Source organism: Heptranchias perlo, chromosome 16 (assembly GCF_035084215.1).
Source record: "Heptranchias perlo isolate sHepPer1 chromosome 16, sHepPer1.hap1, whole genome shotgun sequence".
Classification (NCBI taxonomy): Eukaryota; Metazoa; Chordata; class Chondrichthyes; order Hexanchiformes; family Hexanchidae; genus Heptranchias; species Heptranchias perlo.
Genome location: NC_090340.1, coordinates 45,824,538 through 45,848,154, shown reverse-complemented (window position 1 = coordinate 45,848,154; position 23,617 = coordinate 45,824,538). Strand labels below are relative to the sequence as shown.

General features: G+C 40.2%; 1 protein-coding gene across 2 annotated transcripts in view; it reads right to left on the bottom strand.

Moving 5' to 3' along the window:
- The window catches only part of wwp2 (WW domain containing E3 ubiquitin protein ligase 2), a 166,849-nt gene extending 146,906 nt beyond the window's left edge, over positions 1-19,943 (bottom strand). For both annotated transcript variants that reach the window (XM_067998078.1, XM_067998079.1), the window contains exons 1-2: positions 19,871-19,943; positions 8,594-8,677 (exon numbers count right to left, since the gene is read on the bottom strand). In XM_067998078.1, coding sequence (XP_067854179.1) covers positions 8,594-8,663 — 70 coding nt within the window. In that variant the 5' untranslated portion in view covers positions 8,664-8,677; positions 19,871-19,943. The remainder of the gene's footprint in view (positions 1-8,593; positions 8,678-19,870) is intronic.
- Positions 19,944-23,617: the final 3,674 nt, after the last annotated feature.

Below are 23,617 nucleotides of genomic sequence, written 5' to 3'. Positions count from 1 at the left end.
GGGAGGGATTTAGATTCCTGGGACATTGCGACCGGTGCTGTGGAAGGTGGGACCTGTACAAGCGTGACGGGTTACACCCGAGCAGGACCGGGACCAATGTCCTCGCGGGGGTGTTTGCTGGTGCTGTTGGGGAAGGTTTACACTAGAGTGGCAGGGGGATGGAAACCTGAGCGGGGAGTCAGAAGAGAATAAAGTTGAGAGCAGCAAGAGAGGGGAAGACCCAGGGGAAATCTACAATACAAATAGTACAAACACTTGTTCAAGAACAAGTGAAAGGGAAAAGCATGGAGCAGCAGAAAGTGTACTTTAGGCACAACAGATAAAATAAAAACTAGAAGGCGCAAGGCGATTAACCCAGCATCAAAGCTGTGGCAGGGGGGTTGGGAACCTGAGCAGGGAGACAGAGGAAAGCGTGTCAGGAAGGGACAGAAGGTATGGAGTAAAAGGTAAAGTGTTAAAAAAGGAAAAAGCAGGAACTAAGTGTCACAAAACATATTTGAAAGTTCTTTATCTGAATGCACGTAGCATTCGTAACAAAATGGATGAGTTAACGGCACAAATAACTACGTATGGGTATGATCTTGTGGCCATTACAGAAACATGGCCGCAGGGTGACAACGGCTGGGAATTAAATATGCCAGGGTATTTAACAATCAGGAAGGACAGGCAGGAAGGAAGGGGAGGTGGGATGGCTATGTTAATAAAGGAAGGAATCACTGTAATACAGAGAAATGATATTGGGACAAAGGATCAGGATAATGAAACAGTTTGGGTAGAGATAAGGAATAATAAGGGGAAAAAAAACACTAGTGGGCGCAGTATATAGGCCTCCTAATAGTTGCAACTCTGGTGGAAGAAGTATTAATCAGGAAATAGTCGGGGCATGTAATAAGGGAACAGCTATAATTATGGGGGATTTTAACTATCATATTAACTGGACAAATTAAATTGGGCAGGGCAGCCTTGAGGAAGAGTTTATTCAGTGTATTAGGGATGGATTTCTTGAGCAGTATGTAACTGATCCGACAAGGGGGCAGGCAACCTTGGACCTGGTCCTGTGTAATGAGCCAGGATTAATTAATAATGTCCTAGTTAAGGATCCCCTTGGAATGAGTGACCATAACATGGTTACATTCCATATCCAATTAGAGGGTGAGAAGGTTGGTTCTCAAACAAGCGTACTGAGCTTGAATAAAGGAGACTATGATGGTATGAGAGCGGAATTGATTAAAGTGGACTGGGAAAATAGATTAAAGGGTAAGACGGTACATGAACAGTGGTGTTCATTTAAGGAGCTATTTTACAACTTTCAGAAAATATATATTCCACTGAGGAAAAAAGGGTGTAAAAGAAATGACAGCCATCCGTGGCTAAGTAAAGAAATTAAGGATAGCATCCGACTAAAAACAAGGACCTATAAAGGTAGCCAAACTTAGTGGGAGGATAGAAGATTGGGAAGTCTTCAAAAGACAGCAAAAAGTAACTAAAGGATTGATTAAGAAAGGGAAGATAGATTATGAAAATAAATTAGCAAAAAATATAAAAACAGATAGCAAGAGTTTCTACAGTTATATAAAAAGAAAAAGGGTGGCTAAGGCAAACGTAGGTCCCTTAGAGGATGAGACTGGGAAATTAATGGTGGGAAACATGGAGATGGCAAATATGCTGAACAAATATTTTGTTTCAGTCTTTACGGTAGAGGACACTAAGAATATCCTAACACTGGACAAACGGGGGGCTCTGGGGGGGGGGGGGGGGGGGGGGGGAGGAGCTACATACGATTAAAATCACTAAGGAATTGGTACTCAGTAAATTAACGGGACTCAAGGCGGATAAATCCCCTGGACCTCATGGCTTGCATCCTAGGGTCTTGAGGGAAGTGGCAGTAGGGATTGTGGATGCTTTGGTAATAATTTTCCAAAATTCTCTGGACTCGGCAAAGGTCCCGGCAGATTGGAAAACTGCTAATGTAACACCCTTATTTAAAAAGGGTAGTAGGCAGAAGGCTGGCAATTATAGACCAGTTAGCCTAACATCTTCGGTGGGTAAAATTTTGGAGTCTATTATTAAGGAGACAGTAGCGGAATATTTGGATAAACATAATTTAATAGGACAAAGTCAGCATGGCTTTATGAAGGGGAAGTCATGTCTGACAAATTTGCTTGAGTTCTTTGAGGACATAACGTACAGGGTGGATAAAGGGGAACCAGTGGACGTAGTGTATTTAGACTTCCAGAAGGCATTCGACAAGATGTCACATAAAAGATTATTGCTCAAGATAAAGAATCACTGGAGTGGGGGTAATATTCTGGCATGGGTGGAGGATTGGTTATCTAACAGGAAGCAGAGAGTTGGGATAAATGGTTCATTCTCGGACTGGCAACCAGTAGGCAGTGGTGTTCCGCAGGGGTCGGTGCTGGGTCCCCAACTCTTTACAATCTATATTAATGATTTGGAGGAGGGGACCGAATGTAACATATCAAAATTAGCAGATGATACAAAGATGGGAGGGAAAGTAGAGAGTGAGGAGGACATAAAAAACCTACAAGGGGATATAGACAGGCTGGGTGAGTGGGCGGAGATTTGGCAGATGCAATACAATATTGGAAAATGTGAGGTTATGCACTTTAGCAGGAAAAATCAGAGAGCAAGTTATTATCTTAATGGCGAGAAACTGGAAAGTACTGCAATGCAAAGGGATCTGGGGGTCCTCGTGCAAGAAAATCAAAAAGTTAGTTTGCAGGTGCAGCAGGTGATCAAGAAGGCCAACGGAATGTTGGCTTTTATTGCTCGGGGGATAGAATATAAAAACAGGGAGGTATTGCTGCAGTTATATAAGGTATTGGTGAGACCGCACCTGGAATACTGCATACAGTTTTGGTCTCCATACTTAAGAAAAGACATACTTGCTCTCGAGGCAGTACAAAGAAGGTTCACTCGGTTAATCCCGGGGATGAGGGGGCGGACATATGAGGAGAGGTTGAGTAGACTGGGACTCTACTCATTGGAGTCCAGAAGAATGAGAGGCGATCTTATTGAAACATATAAGATAGTGAAGGGGCTTGATCGGGTGGATGCGGTAAGGATGTTCCCAAGGATGGGTGAAACTAGAACTAGGGGGCATAATCTTAGAATAAGGGGCCGCTCTTTCAAAACTGAGATGAGGAGAAACTTCTTCACTCAGAGGGTGGTAGGTCTGTGGAATTTGCTGCCCCAGGAAGCTGTGGAAGCTACATCATTAAATAAATTTAAAACAGAAATAGACAGTTTCCTAGAAGTAAAGGGCAGGAAATTGGACATGAATTTAAATTTGAGGTTAGGATCAGATCAGCCATGATATTATTGAATGGCGGAGCAGGCTCGAGGGGTCGATAGGCCTACTCCTGCTCCTATTTCTTATGTTCTTATTTACTGCCCATTCCTAGTTGCCCCTGATGAGTTGCCATCTTGGACCGCTGCAGTCCATGTGGTGAAGGTTCTCCCACAGTAGGTAGGGAGTTCCAAGATACTGACCCAGCGACGATGAAGTGTGTGACTTGGAGGTGACTGTGTTCCCATGTGCCTGTTTGCCCTTGTCCTTCTAAGTGGTAGAGTCACGGGTTTGGAAGATGCTGTCGAAGAAGCCTTGGCGAGTTGCTGCAGTGCATCCTGTAGATAGTACACACTGCAGCCACAGTGTGCGGTGGTGGAGGGAGTGCATGTTTATGGTGGTGGATGGGCTGCCGATCAAGCAGATTGTTTTGGCCTGGATAGCATAGAGCTTCTTGTGTGTTGTTGCAGCTACACCCATCCAGGCAAGTGGAGAGTATTCCATCACACTCCTGACTTGTAGGTGATGGTGGGTTTTGAGGAGTCAAGAGGTGAGCCACTCGCTGCAGAATACCCACCTACTCTACAATTTATGTGGCTGGTCCAGCTGAGTTTCTGTTCAATGATAACCCCCAGAATGTTGATGGTGGGGGGGGTTCGGTGATGGTAACGCCATTGAATGTCATGGGGAGGTGGCCATCTGTTGTTGGAGATGGTCATTGCCTGGCACTTGTGTGGCACGAATGTTACTTGCCACTTATCAGCCCAAGCCTGGATGTTGTCCAGATCTTTATGCATTGCGGGCATGGACGGCTTTATTATCGTATAAATTGCAAAGCGAACTAAACACAGTGCAATCATTAGCGAGCAGCCTCCCTTCTGACCCTATGATAGAGGGTAGGTCATTGATGAAGTAGCTGAAGTTGGTTGAGCCTATTGAGGAATGAAATGCAGCTAACAGCTAAACACACCATCTTATCTTTTACATTTGCAGGGAATTTCTTAATTTAAAAGTGACCAATCAAACCTATAAAACTGCGTACAGCCTACAAGGCATCATTTTTCCATGCTGAGTGATAAAATCTGGACCACTTCACATTTCCAAATGCTTTTGAACTGGAAAACTTGGCAGAGAACTGGTTTACAACCAATTGGCAACTTTTACTTCACAAATAAGTTGGCAACTTTCGACTACACAAAAAATTGAAATTGCGCCAAAACTTATTCACGCAGCTCAGGTGCTGCTGCAAACAAAATTGGGCATCAGTCAAGCTGAACCTCACCCATCCATATTAAATTGCTTCCTGGAGGCGCAGGAAGGCTGTAGGAAATTTGGGCCAAAATGCTACATATTTGTTGAAGATCAGATAGGCAGTTTCCCAGGATGTGAAGAGTTGACTCAGGATAAAGTTCAGAAGTGCATAGCACATTAATATTTGTAAATCAATTGAAACACACAATACCATGCTTCGCCCCAAGTTGAGTTGGTAGGATAGGAATCTTGTCTAAATTCTACAGAAAGAGCAAAGGCGCTAAAATGATAAAAACGTAGCAAGTTTCCCAGGGATGGTCTCATTGCATGTCCTCCCCACCGCCAAATACAACTTTGCATAACATAAATGATCACTCTTAGACTGTAAAAGTCGAGCGGTAACGATGAGCCTGTATAAAACCTTAATAAGACTTCAGATAAAGTACTGTGTGCAGTATTGGGCTCCACAATATACTGGATAGTGGGGCTTTAGAGAGGGTACAACGCAGATTCACTAGGATACTACCTGGTATGAGGAAATACAAAAACAACATTTGAAAAATTGTTTCTTCTTTCGTTAGGGTCAGAAGGCATTATCTTAAAAGTGGTTAAAAATCATGAAAGCATGGGACAGAAGATAAAAGCAGACTGTTTCTAGTAGTTGAGGAATAAAGAACGAGGGGCATAGATACAAGATTACATGTAGGAGAGCAAGAACAGAGAGCAGAAGAAACTTCTCAGAGTTGAGAGGCCATGAAATTCATTTTTTTTTATTCGTTCATGGGATGTGGGCGTCGCTGGTGAGGCCAGCATTTATTGCCCATCCCTAATTGCCCTTGAGAAGGTGGTGGTGAGATGCCTTCTTGAACCGCTGCAGTCCGTGTGGTGAAGGTTCTCCCACAGTGCTGTTAGGAAGGGAGTTCCAGGATTTTGACCCAACGACGATGAAGGAACGGCAATATATTTCCAAGTCGGGATGGTGTGTGACTTGGAGGGGAACGTGCAGGTGGTGGTGTTCCCATGTGCCTGCTGCTCGTCCTTCGAGGTGGTAGAGGTCGCGGGTTTAGTTAGTAGTTGAGGAAGAAACAATGTCAACATTCAAGATAGATTGGATAGGTGGATGAAGGAAAAGGGGTTGAAGGGATATTGGAAAAGGGTGAGTAAACGTGATTAGAACTATTTGCTCGCATGGAGCATAAACACTGCACAAACTGGTTGGACCGAATGGCCTGTTTCATGTTGTAATTTCCATGTATTTCTCTAGCACATCTGGACACTAAAATTCAATTGAAACTAATGGCTAACCTGGATGTGTTTGGTACTCCTTAAAAGATCCAAATCCAGGAAATATGAACAACTAGTTGGAAAACACATCTGTACATTTGAATAGATTGTTGAAAGAACAAAACCAAAGATAGGTATCAAAGCACATATTTAACATTTAGTCACACAGCCCTCACCATCCACTAGCTGATCAGCTACACATTCTCAAGGTGAACTTGGAACAGAAAATAAGATATAACTATACATTGATAGAAACTTCTTGGTGTTGTTCAGATGATCTGGAAATATTCAGCAATAAAAACAGAAAATGCTGGCAAGAACTCAGCAGGTCAGGCAACATCTATAGGGAGAGAAACAGAGTTAACGTTTCAAGTCGATGCGGTTGTCGACCTGAAACATTAATCCTGTTTCTCTCTCCGCTCATGCTGCCCAATCTGCCAGCTGTGTCAAGCATTTTCTGTTTGTATTTCAGATTTCCAGCAATGCAGTATTTCGCTTTTGTTTGTAGAAATTCAGTGATGGGTGCAAACTGCATACAATGTCTGATATAAAGATAATTATTCGCCATGTAATGTAGCCTAAATTGACATGCATTGAATCACAGAGGTCTACAGGAGGTAGCCATTCAACCCATTGTGACAGCACTGGCTCCTTGCTAGAGCAATCCAAAACTAATTGCATTGCCCTGCTCTCTCCCCATATTCTTTTATCTTCTTCGGTTTCAAATAATTATCCAGTTTTCCCTTAAAAGATGCAATGGTCTCGGTCTCAACCACTCCCTGTGGCAAAGCATTCTATCCTCCAATAACACTGTGTAAAGAAACTTCTCCTAACCTCTCTCCTCACTCTTTCAATGATCATTTTAAATTGATGACCTCTCGTCACTGACTCCACAACCAGAGGAACTCGTCTTTCCCCATTCACTCTCAAACCCCTTCATAATTTTAAACACCTCTATTAAGTCTCCTCAGCCTTTTCTGCTCCAGTGGAATTAGTCCCAGTATATCAAGTTTCTCCTCCTAACTGTAGTTTCTCATCCCTAGTACCATCCTTCTGTTTCTATGATATATGCGCTCTATGGCTTTAATGTCCTGTCTATAATGGTTGCCCAAAACTCTAACCACAGCCTAACCAATGTTCTGTATAAATTCTTCATTACTTCTTTAATCTTATACCCTGTGCTCATATTTATAAAATAATCAACATTCTATTGGCTGGTTATGGCTTTATCTACCTGTACTCTCACTTCTGAATTATGTATTTGAACCCTGAGGTCTTTTTGTTTATCCACACCTTTCAACTTCTTTCCATTGAGTTTGTACTCCCAATCCAAGCTTTTTTCCTCCCAAAATCTATTACCTCACACTTATCCACATTAAACTGCCTGTGCCACCCATCTGCCCTTTCTGTTAACTCGCCTTCCTAAAGTGTTTTTTTTTTAAATAGTCCTCCTCACCATTTGCCAAACCTCCTACTTTTGCATCATCACCAAATTTCGAGATCACGTTCCCTATACCCAAGTCCACGTCATCTATATGTACCAAGAACAAATATGGACCCAGCACTGATCCTGGAGTGCACCATTTCCAAACCTTCTCCAGTCTAAGCAACACCCACATACCCTAACTCTGTTTCCTGTCCATCAACCAACTTTCTATGCATGCTGCCATATTTCCTCTTGTACGCCTGAATTTTTCTAACAAGCCTTTTGTCTATATAAATGCAAGTTGCTATTGTGAGACATCTTATTGAATGCCTTCTGAAAATCCATATACACATCTACTGCATTGCCTTTATCTATCGAATCTGTCACTTCTTCAAAAGTAATTGTTAAATTGCTACTTTCTATCAATAACACAATTTTGTAAGTTACAGCTACTTTCATAAAATTAGTCTTTGATGATTCAATTAAATACCAAAATCCCTAGTCGTAGAGGTCAATGTTTGAACCAATCCAGGAAGAACTGCTACCTGGCAAGTAAACTTGTCCATGCTTCCTATGACATCAGAGCACCAGGACATAGAAACATAGAAAATAGGAGCAGGAGCAGGAGCAGGAGCAGGCCATTCGGCCCTTCGAGCCTGCTCCACCATTCAATATGATCATGGCTGATCCTCTATCTCAATACCATATTCCCGCTCTCTCCCCATACCCCTTGATGCCTTTTGTGTCTAGAAATCTATCTAGCTCCTTCTTAAATATATTCAGTGACTTGGCCATCACAGCTTCCTGTGATAGAGAATTCCACAGGTTCACCACCCTCTAAGTAAAGAAATTTCTCCTCATCTCAGTCCTAAATGTCCTACCCCGTATCCTGAGACTGTGACCCCTCGTTCTAGACCCCCCCTCATTCTGCTAAACTCGAGTGAATACAGGCCGAGTCGACCCAATCTCTCCTCATACGACAGTCCTGCCATCCCAGGAATCAGTCTGGTGTACCTTTGCTGCACTCCCTCTATGGCAAGTATATCCTTTCTTAGGTAAGGAGACCAAAACTGCACACATTACTCCAGGTGTGGTCTCACCAAGGCCTGTATAACTGCAGTAAGACATCCTTGCTCCTGTACTCAAATCAAGGACCAGTTAACTTGTCCACAGCAAAGTAAAAGTTAGAAGGAAAGATTTGGAGAGGTTACCTAAAAGAGTAATCAATTGCACACCAATAATACCATAACTTCAATACTGCAGTTGCAGTTAGTAAACTGACTGGCATTAACCAACTCTTATTAAGCTAGTATTGGACTTACTTTTTAAGTTCAACTGTGACTTTTCCAAGGCTTGCTCACTCCCAGCAATACTAGAACTGGCAGTTGCCATGACATCACACCACTCTGAAAAGAAACAAACATGCATCAACACTTCAAATAAAATATTATTCATGCTAGTTTTTGGCTCCATTTTGTTGTAAAATGTTCTTGTGTCTCATTTCTCTTCTTTTAAAAGTTTCATATATTCTCCACTCCAGATTTGCAGCAGTCGAAATTATTTTAAATTTTGTCAGTTGTCGTACCATTTCTATAGACAGAATACATTCAGCCTTTTCTTTCTGTTTCAAAATTAGCACTTCTATCTCTCCTTCCACTGTTACGCTGCAGGTATACAAAGAATTACCATCTGCTCCCACAGGTCACTACAAGCTGGGGTGCAGAACTACAATCTGTGTGCTTCAATTTAGATTTGTTTTGTACAAGTGCTCCTGAGTGTTATACATGTAACAAATAAATTGCAAAAAAAAAATCTAAAAACAGGGGATAATTGAATTTAAAATATACAGTTTTCAGCCACAAACATTTCCTTTTCCTTTACATAAAACACCACACTTACAAAAATATGCATCACAAAACCCATTTCACAAGTCACATTTATGCAGCTTGTTATGACCTACAAGCCAGGTGCAACTTAGGCAACCATGAAAAATGATTTTTGACAGCTGGCTACCACACGTAAAAACTATGGTGCAAGTTTCACGCCAGTACAACAAATATTTATGTTAGTTAACAATCAAACTTGACACCAAATACTGATCTGTTAAACACAGTAACAATTTTTAGTAACTTAACACAAAGCTTGTCATTTGATGACTAGATACAAACAATAAATCAACCCAGTTAGACATTTTCATAGCTGACCCCAATCATAGAAAGGTTACAGCACGGAAGGCGGCCATTTGGCCCATCAAGTCCATGCCGGCTCTATGCAAGAGCAATCCAGCTAGTCCCACTCCCCCGCCCTATCCTCGTAGCCCTGCAAATTTTTTCCTTTCAAGACTTATCCAGTTCCCTTTTGAAAGCCACGATTGAATCTGCTTCCACCATCCCACCTGGCAGTGCATGCCAGATCGTAACCACTCGCTGCATTAAAAAAAGTTTTTCCTCATGTCACCTTTGGTTCTTTTGCCAATCACCTTAAATCTATATCCTCTGGTTCTTGACCCTTCCACCAATGGGAACAGTTTCTCTCTATCTAGATCCCTCATGATTTTAAATACCTCTATTAAATCTCCTCTCTACCTTCTCTGTTCCAAGGAGAACAACCCCAGCTTCTCCAGTCTATACACATAACTGAAGTCCCTCATCCCTGGAATCATTCTAGTAAATCTTTTCTGCACCCTCTCTAAAGGTCTTCACATCTTTGCTAAAGTGTGGTGCCCATAACTGGACACAATACTCCAGTTGTGGTCGAACCAGTGTTTTATAAAGGTTCATCATGACTTCCTTGCTTTTGTAAGCAATACGTAAGCCAGTTTAATACTTAAGACATGTTTCTTCCAAATACAGAACCAGGGGTCACAATTGAAGCGGGGGGGGGGGGGGGGGGGAAGAGTTTAAAAATTGTTGTGTGTCAACCTGATCTACTTAAAGCATTAACAAGTCAAGTGAATGTGTAATAGCTATTTAGCTGGTTGTGAATCCTCTATTGACCAGATAATGCAACATTTTTAAAAATTGAGGTTAGCTAATTTTCAGCATCTTAATTTTGTACAGAATGCCAAGTTAATTTCTCCCCAAAACAAATTATCTTCAGACAGACAATGTAACATTACAAGAAAATTTAGAAATGACCATTTACAGTGTCATTGCAAAGTAACTACAGGAATAATTTTTTTTTCCAAAACATCCTCAGAAATCTGGTAGAAATTGAGGTTTTGTGAAATTTTTGATTGTCTTGGTTGTGCTTGTAGACAAAGATAGCAGTGGCTTGCACAGTAACAACATTAGGATAGGATGTGGCACTCAGTTCAAGACCGACAGCTCTATCCTTAACAAGAGTAATGGCATTAGCGTCAAGCTGCATAAAACCGGCCTCAGCAAGTAATGAGGGCTTTCTGAGAGGGCTGCAGTAACAGTCATGATGTGGAGATGCCGGTGATGGACTGGGGTGGACAAATGTAAGGAATCTTACAACACCTGGTGTTGTAAGACTCCTTACATTTGCAGTAACAGTGTTAAGGAAGAATACAGTTAGAATGCTACATTTAGATTTGATCTGCATCGACTGTGCTGCTAGGTTTCCTTGACAGATGCACATTTCTAGCTATTTCCAAAACTTTGAACCAAATCTTTTTTGAAATTTCCAGCTTAACAATTGCTGACTTCTCATCTTTAAATAAAAAACTTAAATTCAACCAAAAATGTGGAGTTAAGTCATTTCACTACTGAGCCGAAGTGATATATATCCCACTACCAGTTATGAAGAGCGGCACCACATTACACATCAAAATGGTGTACCTTCATCAGATAACGATGCAGAAACTGCTTAAGTTAACTTTTATATAAAGTCTTACATTCAAATATTGGGGGTGGGGGGAGTGAATTGGGTGCCCGAGGCACTGCCTAAATGGAGGAATGACAATTATTGGTTAAGTGATACTAGTGTGAAAACACTTATCAGTTCCCTACCCTGTCACAGAAAACTGTTTAGGAATAGAAATAAACCTATTGCAAAACAGTTCATCTGATGAACAAAGACAGCATGGAATCCAACATATTTCCAAGGTTCTTCCAATGCAAAACCACTTCACTTAACAGTCATGGGGAATGTAGCACTAAACCTCACTCATTTTGACCCATTTTTTTGATGCTGACAGGCCTGTGTATTTTCAGTATTTCCTGCTTTAGGTTATATTTTCCAATTTCTCTTTTTAAATCTCGCTACTATGTTTGGAGTTGTGTTCATGATTTGATTTCAAAACTTCAGCATGGTTCATCTGGTAGAACTCTCACCTCTGAGCCAGATGGCAGGTTCAAACCCCACTCTAGGACTTGAGCACATAATCTGGGTTGACATTTCAGTACAATATTGAGGGTGTGTTTGAAGTCCCCTCTCCTGGGGACATGTCTGCTTCTTCAAGTGGGCTTGAAAGATAACGTAGTATTTTTTAAAGAAAAACTGCGAATCCTCCGAGTATTCTGTTCCCGCTTCAACTAACAGAACCAAAAACATAGATAAACTGATTCACCTCATCGTGCATAGCATGGTCCCACAATCAGCCAATCTGGCTGCTGCGTTTGCCTACATTAAGTGACTGTACTTCAAAAGTAATTGGTCATGAAGTGCCGAGATGTCCTGTGGACGTGATAAGGCACTATATAAATGCAAGTGCTATATCAGAGCGAATATTTTATTTACATCACTGCAATAGCCTGCAGAATGCATTTCCTGGTAAGTAAATAAAGCACATTTGCACTTCTAAGAAAGCACTGTTAGATAATAGATTTATGCATTTTTGTTTTATAGAAAATAATCTATCAACAAAAGTACTTCAAGAATAGCAACCGCCCAAAAACTGAAAATTTCAATAGTAAAAACAACGAAGTGAACTTCAGCTTTTTCCAACTTTTCATAAGTTGACATGGTGTTTTGTCAAAGCCCTGCTGAAAACTTAGAATCTAGTCTAAAGCACTGCTTAACAATGTGATACTGACCTCTACCATGACCAAGACCATGCTCTCTTACTTTACAATATCAACCATCTGATTAGCAGCTCGCTGACTTTGTTGCTCTTGCCTCCCACCCCACTTCCTAACCCAGCAGCTCACTTCTCTGGGACAGAGGTGTGATCATCCCAGAAGCCAGCCTCCCTCAACTGCCCATTTAATGGCAGAGAAACCAACAGGAAGTATTTTTCTCCACAACAGTGCTAGTTCTAGGATATACAAATACTCACCATAAAATGTCTTCCTGGCAGACCCAGGCTATGACTTTGCCAACCAAGGGCAGGATCTATAACAAGTTAATGTGCAGTGACATCATAATGTTGCCCACTGAATTCATCTAAAATATTGTCAATGCCATGAAAAGAAATATGCATAGGAAGAGAGTGTGTACTTTGCAAGTGACTTAACTTAAAGGCTACGTATTAAAAACGTGGAACTGGGTTGTCCAATTTGAAACAGAGGAAGATACACAAATATGGGGAGATAGCAGGGTAATGCAATTAATTTTAGATTGCTGTAGCAAACAGCTGGTACAGATAAGATGGGTCGAATGACCTCCTTCTGTGTTATTACCTTCTATGGTCCTATGGTATTTATTTAACAAGAATGTGATCCAGCTTCCTTAAGCTGAAAAAGTACTTCCTTGTAATTTGGCAATTACCCACAATTAAAGTAGAGGCAAATCAATATGTTGTGCCACAGTGTGGTATGATGCAGTTTCACACAGGGAGGAGGAGGAATTTTTAAAACAGAGAATGAGACATCACATTGCACACCTTCTAGCAACTAAAAAGCAGCATTGACACAGGGCTGGGAGAAGATCAAGTATTTGTTCTGTAAATTGTAGAATGCTGGAATACCTTAAAAAACAGGGAACAGGGAATAAAAATAGCTGTCAAAATACGGTATAGGGAATGAAATATATTTCTTTTCTATGCCATTAGTACAGGTGAGCAACCAGTGTGACAGCAGATGTAAACCTGGACCCAGGCTAGCTTGATCAACAAATTCTGTGTTACTTTGAGGAAGCAGCTGGCTCCCAATTGGCACCTCAACGTATAATCCAGCTCAGATTAGGAATCCAGCTGTGGCCAGAAATGTACCACGTGGAGAATATCAGGCACAATCTGTGCCGTACCACTTACAATCCGTACATATGTGGTCAAATTATTACCAATCATGTTATCGGACAGAATATTCTGGATATACAATCAGACTGTGTAATTGAGTAAACTATTGTTTTAGCCCTTTGTAACAAGTTAAACAAATTCCTTTCTGTACTGCGTCTCCTTTATTGTAATACTGAGAAATAAATGCAGCTCTGCTCATACATATGCAAGCCACACAGAATATTCCCATTTTACCAAGTAGATAAATAAAGTAATACTCATATGCATTGTGGAAATCCATGTTTAATTGAACAATGTGCTCACCAGCTTAACAAGTGCCACATTTGCACGTGTTGGATTTACCCAAATAATTTCACAAATCAACTGCGGATCGCTCAAAAGCTTGTATCTCAGGAACTGCTAAACAACTGCTAAAATTGTTTAAGCTACAGTGCTAGATAATTTATTGCCCCCATATTTAACAAGCAGAAAGGCCTGCTGGCGGAGGAAATAACATTTTCCTTAAACCTTTCACTTTGAAGATAAGTAGTGTTTGCTGCACTTATGCCATTAACCTCCATTCTTCACTTTGTGTTTAGGGCAAATCCCCAAAGCCAGAACCTGAGGCCAAAAAGCAAAGAACAGTGTTCCAAGTACTTAATTTGTCCATTACATCAGTCTCTACCATACAAATATAAATATCCAAGGGTCAAAATGTTTTCATAATTTGGCTTCCTGTAGGACACTGCAACTGTCAGATCAGGTGTATGAATTTTTCTGGATGACCAGTGAACAATGCAAGTTGTTTGGCGTTTTGTTCTTTTTCTATGGGGAGGATATATGTCTACATTAGTATCCCTTTAAAAAACTATAAATTTCTACTTTTATCTAAACATAACCAACCAGTCAGTGCTTATCACATCGCTATGGGAAGTGAAATAGACGAGCATAAGAGTGTTGAATTAACCTGAAAGACTGAAGGTTAAGCACCCCAGGTTCTTATCTACCGATGTATAATTACGCACAATTCAACTCTGTATTTCCCTGAAGCCAAGTCCCCTAATCCCCCCAAAAAAGTCAATGCTCATCATTTATTTTAGTTGGGGGAAGGGGTGGGAAAAGAGGTAGAAGGGGGAGGGGAAGGTTGGGAGGGGGAATGGTGGAGAAAGAAGATGGGTGCAGCAAGCAGTTAGGAAGGCACATGGTATGTTGGCGTTCATTGCAAGAGGATTTGAGTACAGGAACAGGGATGTCTTACTGCAGTTATACAGGGCCTTGGTGAGACCACATCTGGAGTATTGTGTGCAGTTTTAGTCTCCTTATCCGAGGAAGGATGTCCTTGCCATGGAGGGAGTGCAACGAAGGTTTACCAGACTGATTCCTGGGATGGCAGAACTGACGTATGAGGAGAGATTGGGTCGACTAGGCCTATATTCACTAGAGTTTAGAAGAATGAGAGGTGATCTCATCGAAACATATAAAATTCTAACAGGACTAGACAGACTAGATGCAGGGAGGATGTTCCCGATGGCTGGGGAGTCCAGAACCGGGGCCACAGTCTCAGGATACGCCATTTAGAACCGAGATGAGGAGAAATTTCTTCACAGAGGGTGGTGAACCTGTGGAATTCTCTACCACAGAAGACAGTGGAGGCCAATTCATTAGATATATTCAAGAAGGAGATAGATATATTTCTTAATGCTGAAGGGATCAAGGGATATGGGGAAAAAGCAGGAACAGGGTACTGAGTTAGACGATCAGCCATGATCATTTTGAATGACGGAGCAGGCCCGAAGGGCTGAATGGCCTACTCTTGCTCCTATTTTCTATGTTAATGTAAAAAAAATGTCCCAAGTGCTTCAGAAGTGCAAATGGAAAAAATGGATGCCAAAACAGAGAAAGAGATATTAGGAGTTGACCAAAAGCTTTGTCAGAAGTGGGTTTTAAGCAGGATTTTAAAGGAGGAGAGCCAGAGGGTCTTAGGGAGGAAATTCCAGACCATGGGGCCTCGAGGGTCGCCAACGGTGGGCCGAAGAGGGATGAACAAAAGGCAGAGTCAGAGGAAGGAAGATTTTGAGGGGGGATTTCAGGCTGGAGGAGGTTAGAGAGATAAGGAGGGGGGCAAGGCCATGAATGGATTTAAACACAAGTGGGACGGAGGAGGAGGAGGAAGAGGGGAAGGGAGAGCGAAGGGGGAGGAGAAGCAAGATTACATGGGGGAAAAATGTTAAACGAAATATTGCACGGATGTCACAATGTCTAGTCCTCAAGTATTTGTGCATAAATAGCCCTTTTAGACAAAACAATTCTTTTCAACTCACAGAAAAGTGACTTGCATCCTTTCTCACAATTGTGTACAGAAAGAAACTCATTGACGACAGCGATCCCAATCAGAAGTGCAGCCACCTTAAATATAAACGGTACAGTGGGATCTTTTTCTGCAGTACTTCTCTTTGTAACTGTTTCTTAGAAGGTGCACTAATGGCAACACTCATTTATAAGATAGTTTTAATTAAATGTCTATTTAATCAAGGAAAATAAAAATTCCATCGCTCCTTTAATTTTTCATATCACACAGCCTTTTGCTGGAACAAGATATGGTATTTCATAACAACTCTGTGGAATCACATTTCTAGCTACACTAGTTAGAAATATACAAGGAAACAAATCTGCTGGCATAAGGACCAAAACTCAAAAGCAAAAATTGAAATTTAAAAGATATTAACATTATATCAACGTGCCGTATAAAAGCAAAGCACACTGGTTAATCAAAATATATCAGACTGTAACATTAAATGCAGATTAACAATCACAAACTAATCCCACAATATTTTCTCTATTTTTGCTGAAAATGTACAAAAAAAATCAATCCTTGAAAGGGAAATCTCATGCTATTTGAACAAAAACTGGCAAGTGGTGACTGGTTTTGCAACATAATACAAGACAATTTACTTTGTACTAAAATAGCATTATTATCTAAATGGCTTCTAAAGGTAACCTCTTTAATCCTACAATCATACACATTATAGATGAAGCACATGGTCTTATCGCTCCATACCAGAAACTATTCAATAGATTTTTTTAGCTCTGCAAAACAGTTACAAACACTGAGCCTATCAACTTGGCTTATTGGTAGCACTTTCGCTCGAGTTCAAAGGCTTGTAGATGCAAGCCCTACACCGGGACTTAAGCACATAATCTAGGCTGACACTGCAGTGTAGTACTGAAGAAGTGCTGCACTGTTGGAGAAGGTGTTAAACCGGCACCCCATCTGCCCATTCTGGTGACTCAAGCGGGAGTTCAAGATCCCACGGCTCCATACCAAGAGCAGCAGGGAATTCTTCTTGTTTGTTGGTTAACATAATTCCCTGAACGAACATTACCAAAATTAGATTAAGTGGTCATTCGCATCATTGCTGTTTGTGGGACCTTGCTGTGTGCAAAATGGCTGCCATGTTCATCTATATAACAATGACTACATACACAAATTACTTTGGAGTGTAAAGTACCTAGGGGCATTTGTAAGAGATGTGATTAGGTGCAATATAAATACAAGTTCATTCTTTCTACTTTTCTCCAATATTATGAGCTGAATGATCAATCTATTTCCTAAGTTTGTGTTTTAATGACTGCCTAGTTTTGGCTATTTCATTAGCTTGCAACAGGTTTAACTGCAAGACATTAAATTGTCAATTTCAATTCATTTACTGGTAAACAAAAACAGTTTTGAAGTATACTGAACCATGTAGTGCAGTTTTGTGGAACAACAGTTTGAAACATTACTGTACCTTTTCTCACTATGAAGGCTACGCTGTTGCTTTTTCTTCATACAGCACATTCTGGAAAGGATGGAAATTATAGCCAGCAGCCGTAAAGCGCACTTTTCAGACTTAGTTATTTAACAGATTTTTACATTCTGTCTGAAATATTTACAGGGCAGCTATAAAGCACAAGCTGGCCATAACACTGTCATTTTCCCAAAACACAGTGCTATGGTGCCTCCCTGGTATTTTAAAAATTGCAGTGCAACAATCCTGATTAATCTGCAATAGCTAGCAAAATATCTTGAGAAACAGTTGAAATTAATTACTTGCTGGTGCTCCACCATACAGTACATAATGCCATGCTTTGTTCTTGAATTTTCACAATTATGTCAGTTGGCAGTACTTTTGCCTCTGGACCAGAAATCATGGGTTTAAGTCACAGCTGGGAGCCCTAATCTAATGAGCATTAAAAAAATCTTCAACGTTCTACTTTCTCTCCTTTCACCCCAATCCCAAAAGAAAGTTCCAACATAAATGAACGTGTGACCTTATTAAGATATTTTAATTAAATATTGAGAATTAACAGAGCACTTTATTTTATGGAAAAGTGACAAACAGTAAAGGCTGTCTGCCAAACACAAAGCAAAATCACATCAAAACATATTACCAATACTTGCACATGACTTTCTTTGTAATGTCTATTAACATAGTCTGTAACTTATCTACCCCGCATGTGCTTTATTTCTGTTTCAGAAAATTATCAGTCTCATTATGGGGCTTACAACAGTTACATGCTCAGAGAAATATATGGCACAATCTCAAACTCCAGAAATAAGTATTATCCTAGGTGCTTAGGTTTTCAAACGAGAGCTCCCAAGGTCATCAGACATCAGCACACCTGGAGACAGAAAAGCTCTGCACCAAAAACACAGCATTTCAAGAATTTGGTATTCGATGTTTTCTCTGTATTTGTTGACTTAATAGCACCTTACTTTTGTTGTTCTATACTAAATATTCTCTGCAACAATAGCACCATTTTCCTTTGGGTAGCTAGCACTGTCTTTGAAAATTAGGACAAAGATCCTGAGAGTGTGCCAATATTTGCAGGGAATCCACACAGTTTGAAAACCACTGCTCTAATTACTTCATAATCTTCACGACTATCACAAGGAAAATGACCTATGGTTTCCCAGCTCTGCGAGTATGTCTCTGACAATAGATATTATGTGTATGTAAATAATATTCACAGGCTGGAAGGGTCTTCATTAAAGGGATAGCAGGAGAACGTCACAATAAGCATGATAGCAAAACAAGGGGTGCATTTACACTGCCTGTTTAGCATTGGTGTTAAGTTCTTTTAGCTTTGCACCAACATGTGGGCCTGGAATTTCCTCTGTGGGCACAACCCAGAAGTTAGACCCAAAAATGCACCCATTCCCACGCTCATTCTGCCAATTATCAAGTTACACTCAAATTTCCTGCGAATTCATTGGAAGATGCCCGAACATAAAATGGGCGTAAATCAACATAAGCAATCAGGGAAGGAAAGTGCCAAACTCAAACCATGTGAAAATTGAAGTTTTAACTCATTCAACCATTCATGCACATCAGGCACACATATTTAAGAACCTACAATCAGGGAAGTTATTCAATTTTTAATGTGACTTATACTTCTGTCATAAAAATGCAATAAAAGAAATAGAAGATACAGAGCACGTCACTGAGGATTTTTTTTTAAAAAAACAAAAAATTGGAATAAAACACCAGAAAAATTACTTTGGTTGGAATTTAAAGAGAGCCTCTGAGCACGCGCAATTGCAGCAGCTCTTATTTGAGGCTCTATAACTTGGCGGCGAGGCCAGTTTTATGGGAAGTGATGGGCAGAGGGATGGATAGACGGCCATAAAAGAGCAAGGAGATTTGGGCGTAATGTACTTTCAGCCACAATTCCGCAATCTTTTAAGCCACATAATTGGTCTGCGCCCAGGTTACACGCATCCCTGTGCACAAATACGGAGGACATTCAAGGTCCCGGGGTGTAAACCGGGTATAAATATATGAACCGACTGCAAAGCGAGACTCCCTCCTCCAGCGAGTCCACCTCTCCACTCCGAGTGTCAGGTCAAGCTTGGACTCTGGATTCAGGCTAATTTAACATTCTAACTGTACAGCAAGCTGTAGTGTAAATACACCCAACAATCAATTTTCTAGAGAGAAGCAAACACAATTCAGAGTTTATGACTGACCTATAAAATCATGAAGGGATTCTACTAAATGTTGGGAACTGCACCTGCACAAGTTGTTTTGAAATTTTAAATCACTGTGGCATTTGATGAAAGGTAAATTAAGCGAATTTACTGGAAAGCGGAATTTGAAAGTAACCGCAACCAACTACCCAACGCCAGCTACACCTTCCTGGGTGTTTGTGGGTTAAAACCCCTGGAGACGGACTGACTCTCTCTCCCCCTACCAGAAACCTGACTGTTATTATTTATCACCGACTGGAAGCCTGAGCAGACAGACAGACAGACAGACAGAGCGCTGCCGGCTTCACTCGGCCTAACACACCAGTCCTCGCGCCCTCTCCCTGCTCAAAACACAGACCATGTGTATTTAAAAAAAATAATAAACTAGCGGCTTATAAGGGCCAAGGCCCGAACCGCCCCCAGCTTCAATTAATTTTCATCCCCGTAGGCAGGACCCTCCACTTTTACCTCAGCTGCCGCTTCCACTTCCGCCTCCTCCGCCACCGTCACCTGACCGGAAGTACTCCAGCATAGCAACAACAAGTCTGAGCCTATGCTGCAGGCCTGTCAGCTGAGAGTCTGATTGGGAGTCGTTTGCCTACGTGCCACATTCACCTTTACAGCTGTCAAGTCTGACTCATTTGGAATGACTCATTTCTTTTTAAAAATGTGACCAATATTGATGTATCCGATTCTTAAAAATAAGGATTGTTTAATGGAAAGAACTTGCATTTATTCAGCATCTTATATAATGTCCTAGAGATGACCGAAAGTGCTTTATAGCCAATGGATTACTTTTGAAGTGCAGGCACTGCTGTTATGTAGGTGAATACAGCAGCCAAATTGCACACAGCAAGGTCCCCCAAATAGGAAATGAATGACCAATTAGTCTGCTTTTTGGTAATATTGGTTGAGAGAAGAATGTTGGTCAATGATGTGGAGATGCCGGTGATGGACTGGGGTTGACAATTGTAAACAATTTTTCAACACCAAGTTATAGTCCAGCAATTTTATTTTAAATTCACAAGCTTTCGGAGGCTTCCTCCTTCCTCAGGTAAATGAGGAAGGAGGAAGCCTCCGAAAGCTTGTGAATTTAAAATAAAATTGCTGGACTATAACTTGGTGTTGAAAAATTGTTTACAATTGTCAACCCCAGTCCATCACCGGCATCTCCACATCATTGACCAACATTCTTCTCTCAACCAGGTAAATGAGGAAGGAGGAAGCCTCCGAAAGCTTGTGAATTTAAAATAAAATTGCTGGACTATAACTTGGTGTTGTAAAATTGTTTACAATGTTGGTCAAGACAGTGGGAGAAGTCGATGCTTTTCTTCAATTGGGATCTTTTACATCCACCAGTTTAATAGGGTTTAATCTCCTCTGGCAGTGTACTGGTTAACATGATAGTATAATATTCTTTTGTGCACTTTGTTAACTACTTAATCTACGTAAATGTATTAACCAGTAAATTACCAGAAGAAATTAAATCTCCCACGTGTTTAAATGAGTTGTGTCCCTGTTATCAATCATAAACTCGCATTTTTTCCTTCTTATCTACTTTTAAAAGTAAGTGCTGGAAATCTGAATTAAAAGAAAATGCTGGAAATGCACAGCAGTTCTCCAACTGCAGGATTAACTCACCTTTTTTTCACATTGCTTACAGACCTGTGTATTTCTAGAATGTTGTTTTTTGATTTCTACGGATTTTTGTTCTTTACATAATATAATATAGTGACTGCATTTCAGAAGTAATTTGTGTGAAGTGTTTTGAGACATTTCTCAAACTCAATAAGACGCGATATAAATGCAAGTGACAGCTCTGCATTTTGGTTTAAAACATAACTTAGTTTAATGTATCTCACACTCTTATAAGTGAAAACAGCCTCAAATTTGTTTAAATAAGTTGTTAATCAGTTTCACTCTTTGATTATAAATCTCACTCTTCCACCTCAACAGCTCTGGATTAGGTAGACCTCAAGCCTCATTTAGCATAAGTCTCACTGATGTTTTAAGAACTGTCACCTATTTTGATATGAAAGAAAGAAAAAACTTGTATTTATATAGCATCTTTCACAACCTCAGGATGTCCCAAAGCCCTTCACAGCAAATTAAGTACTTTTGAAGTGTAGTCACTTTTATAATGTAGGAAATGCAGCAGTCAATTTGCACACAACATGATCCCACAAACAGCAATGAGATAAGTGACCAGATAATGTGTGTTATTGGTTGATGGATAAATATTGGCCAGGACACCAGGAGAATTCTCCTGCTCTTCTTAGAATAATGCCATGGGATTTTTTATGTCCACCTGAGAGGGCAGGTGGGACCTCAATTTAACATCTCATTCAAAAGATGGCACCTCCAACAATACATCACACTCAGTACTGCACTGAAGTGTCAGCCTAGATTATGTGCTCAAGTCTTTGGAGTGGTTCTTGAACCCACAAAATTCTGACTCAGAGGTGAGAATGTTACCACTGCGCCAAGGCTATCATATCTCACCATTAAAAATAAACAGATATCTTTATGCTGAAATCCATCTAACTCTTTTTGATAATAAACTCACTCCTAACACCAACAACTAATGTTTTTATAAAGATTTATAGTGTGCCTTATCATGTCCTCAAGTCAACCTAAGATGCTTTATATCTGATGGATTATTTTTGAAATGTAGTTAATGTTGTTATGTAGGGAAATTTTCTTTACATGCAAAGAGACTTCTCGGAGTGCTCTACTGTAGTGGATGGAGAGTGGACACCATACCAAGAGGGAGGAAGGAGGTGTGGGCAGGGTAAAAGTATGCTCAAAGAGGCGGGTATTAAGCAGGTTTTGAAAAGAGGGAGGAAAGTGTTTTAGTAATAACCAGTAACAATGTTACAAGTCAGCAATTGCAACAGCACTTCATCTTCACTCTGTACTGATCTTTCTCTTTCTCCTTCTCTTTATCTGTCTCTCTCTTCTTCCCCCCCGCCCCCCCCCCCCACCCCCGGCCCCAACCAACACAGAAATTTCTGAAATCTGAGTTAGAATCCAACCTAGATTCATTGGATGAAAGTCACTTCCATCTGCTGGTTGCATGGTCTTCAATTAAATTAGTCCCAGATTTTAATGGGCGTAAATTCACAGAACAAAATTCTCATAATTTGGTACAAATTGGCACTAAACTAATAATAACTCTCAGAGGGCAAGAGGATGACTTGGAGCGCAAAATAAAAAAATTAGACTGGAGCAGTGAGAATCCTCTTCTGAGACTGGAGTATCTAAACTGGGAAAAGTTGAGGGACCTTTACTCTGCACCTGTGCAATACCTGCCCTTGAAGTGCTTGATGCTGACACTAGATTCCGAGAAAGCAAAAATATGATATTCATCAGTACTGAAATTTCTCACCTTGATGACCACAAAAGTTACTTTCTCCTTTAAAATTAAAAAATATATAGTATATTGAATACATCATATCTATAGGAAAGATTTGGATTTATTTTACTCTAAATAAGAGAAAGAAAAGATCAAAAGAAAAATGGCCAATGAAAATACAGCATTTGAAAAGTTAACGTTTCAAATAAAGATTCTTCTCCAGAACTTTTAATTTTGATAATTATGTAAACCACTGGAAAACCACAGATACAAACTGGTTATGAAAGTTCTGCTGCTCAATGAAAAAAAGTAGTAGATATTGAACATTAATTAGGAAAGAAATTATCACTGCCAAAAAAAATAAAAACTGTTTACTTATTAGAACAAACCCTTCTATGATGTAAAAATTTTAGGAGCGAATTTTTAGTACATTGTAGCAATAGATTCTTCAGAGCATGCTAATAAAATCTGTTTTATAGAATGCAAAAGAAAGCTTGTTACTTGTATGATACTATATATGCATTTTGTTGACAAGGTTTGGAAATATCCTGGAATGGGTATGTTTGAAAACCTGCTTCCTTAAAATTATATTATACAATGTGAAAATGAGTCCTTAAGTTCATTCTATGCTCTTAAAAGAACATTGCAACCATTGAGAGAGGCACCCTAGTAATTCTTCCATGTGTCCCTTGTTGCTTATAAATACTATTGTCAGTCCCTCGACATTCCAACCTTCATCCAGCTGGATGTAAAGGAATTGAATATAATCCATGGTATAAACACCATATTTATAAAACCCAAAAGTGACCTACTAAGGAGTTTATAAAGCAAACACTGAGGTAATCTTTTCTAAAATTTAA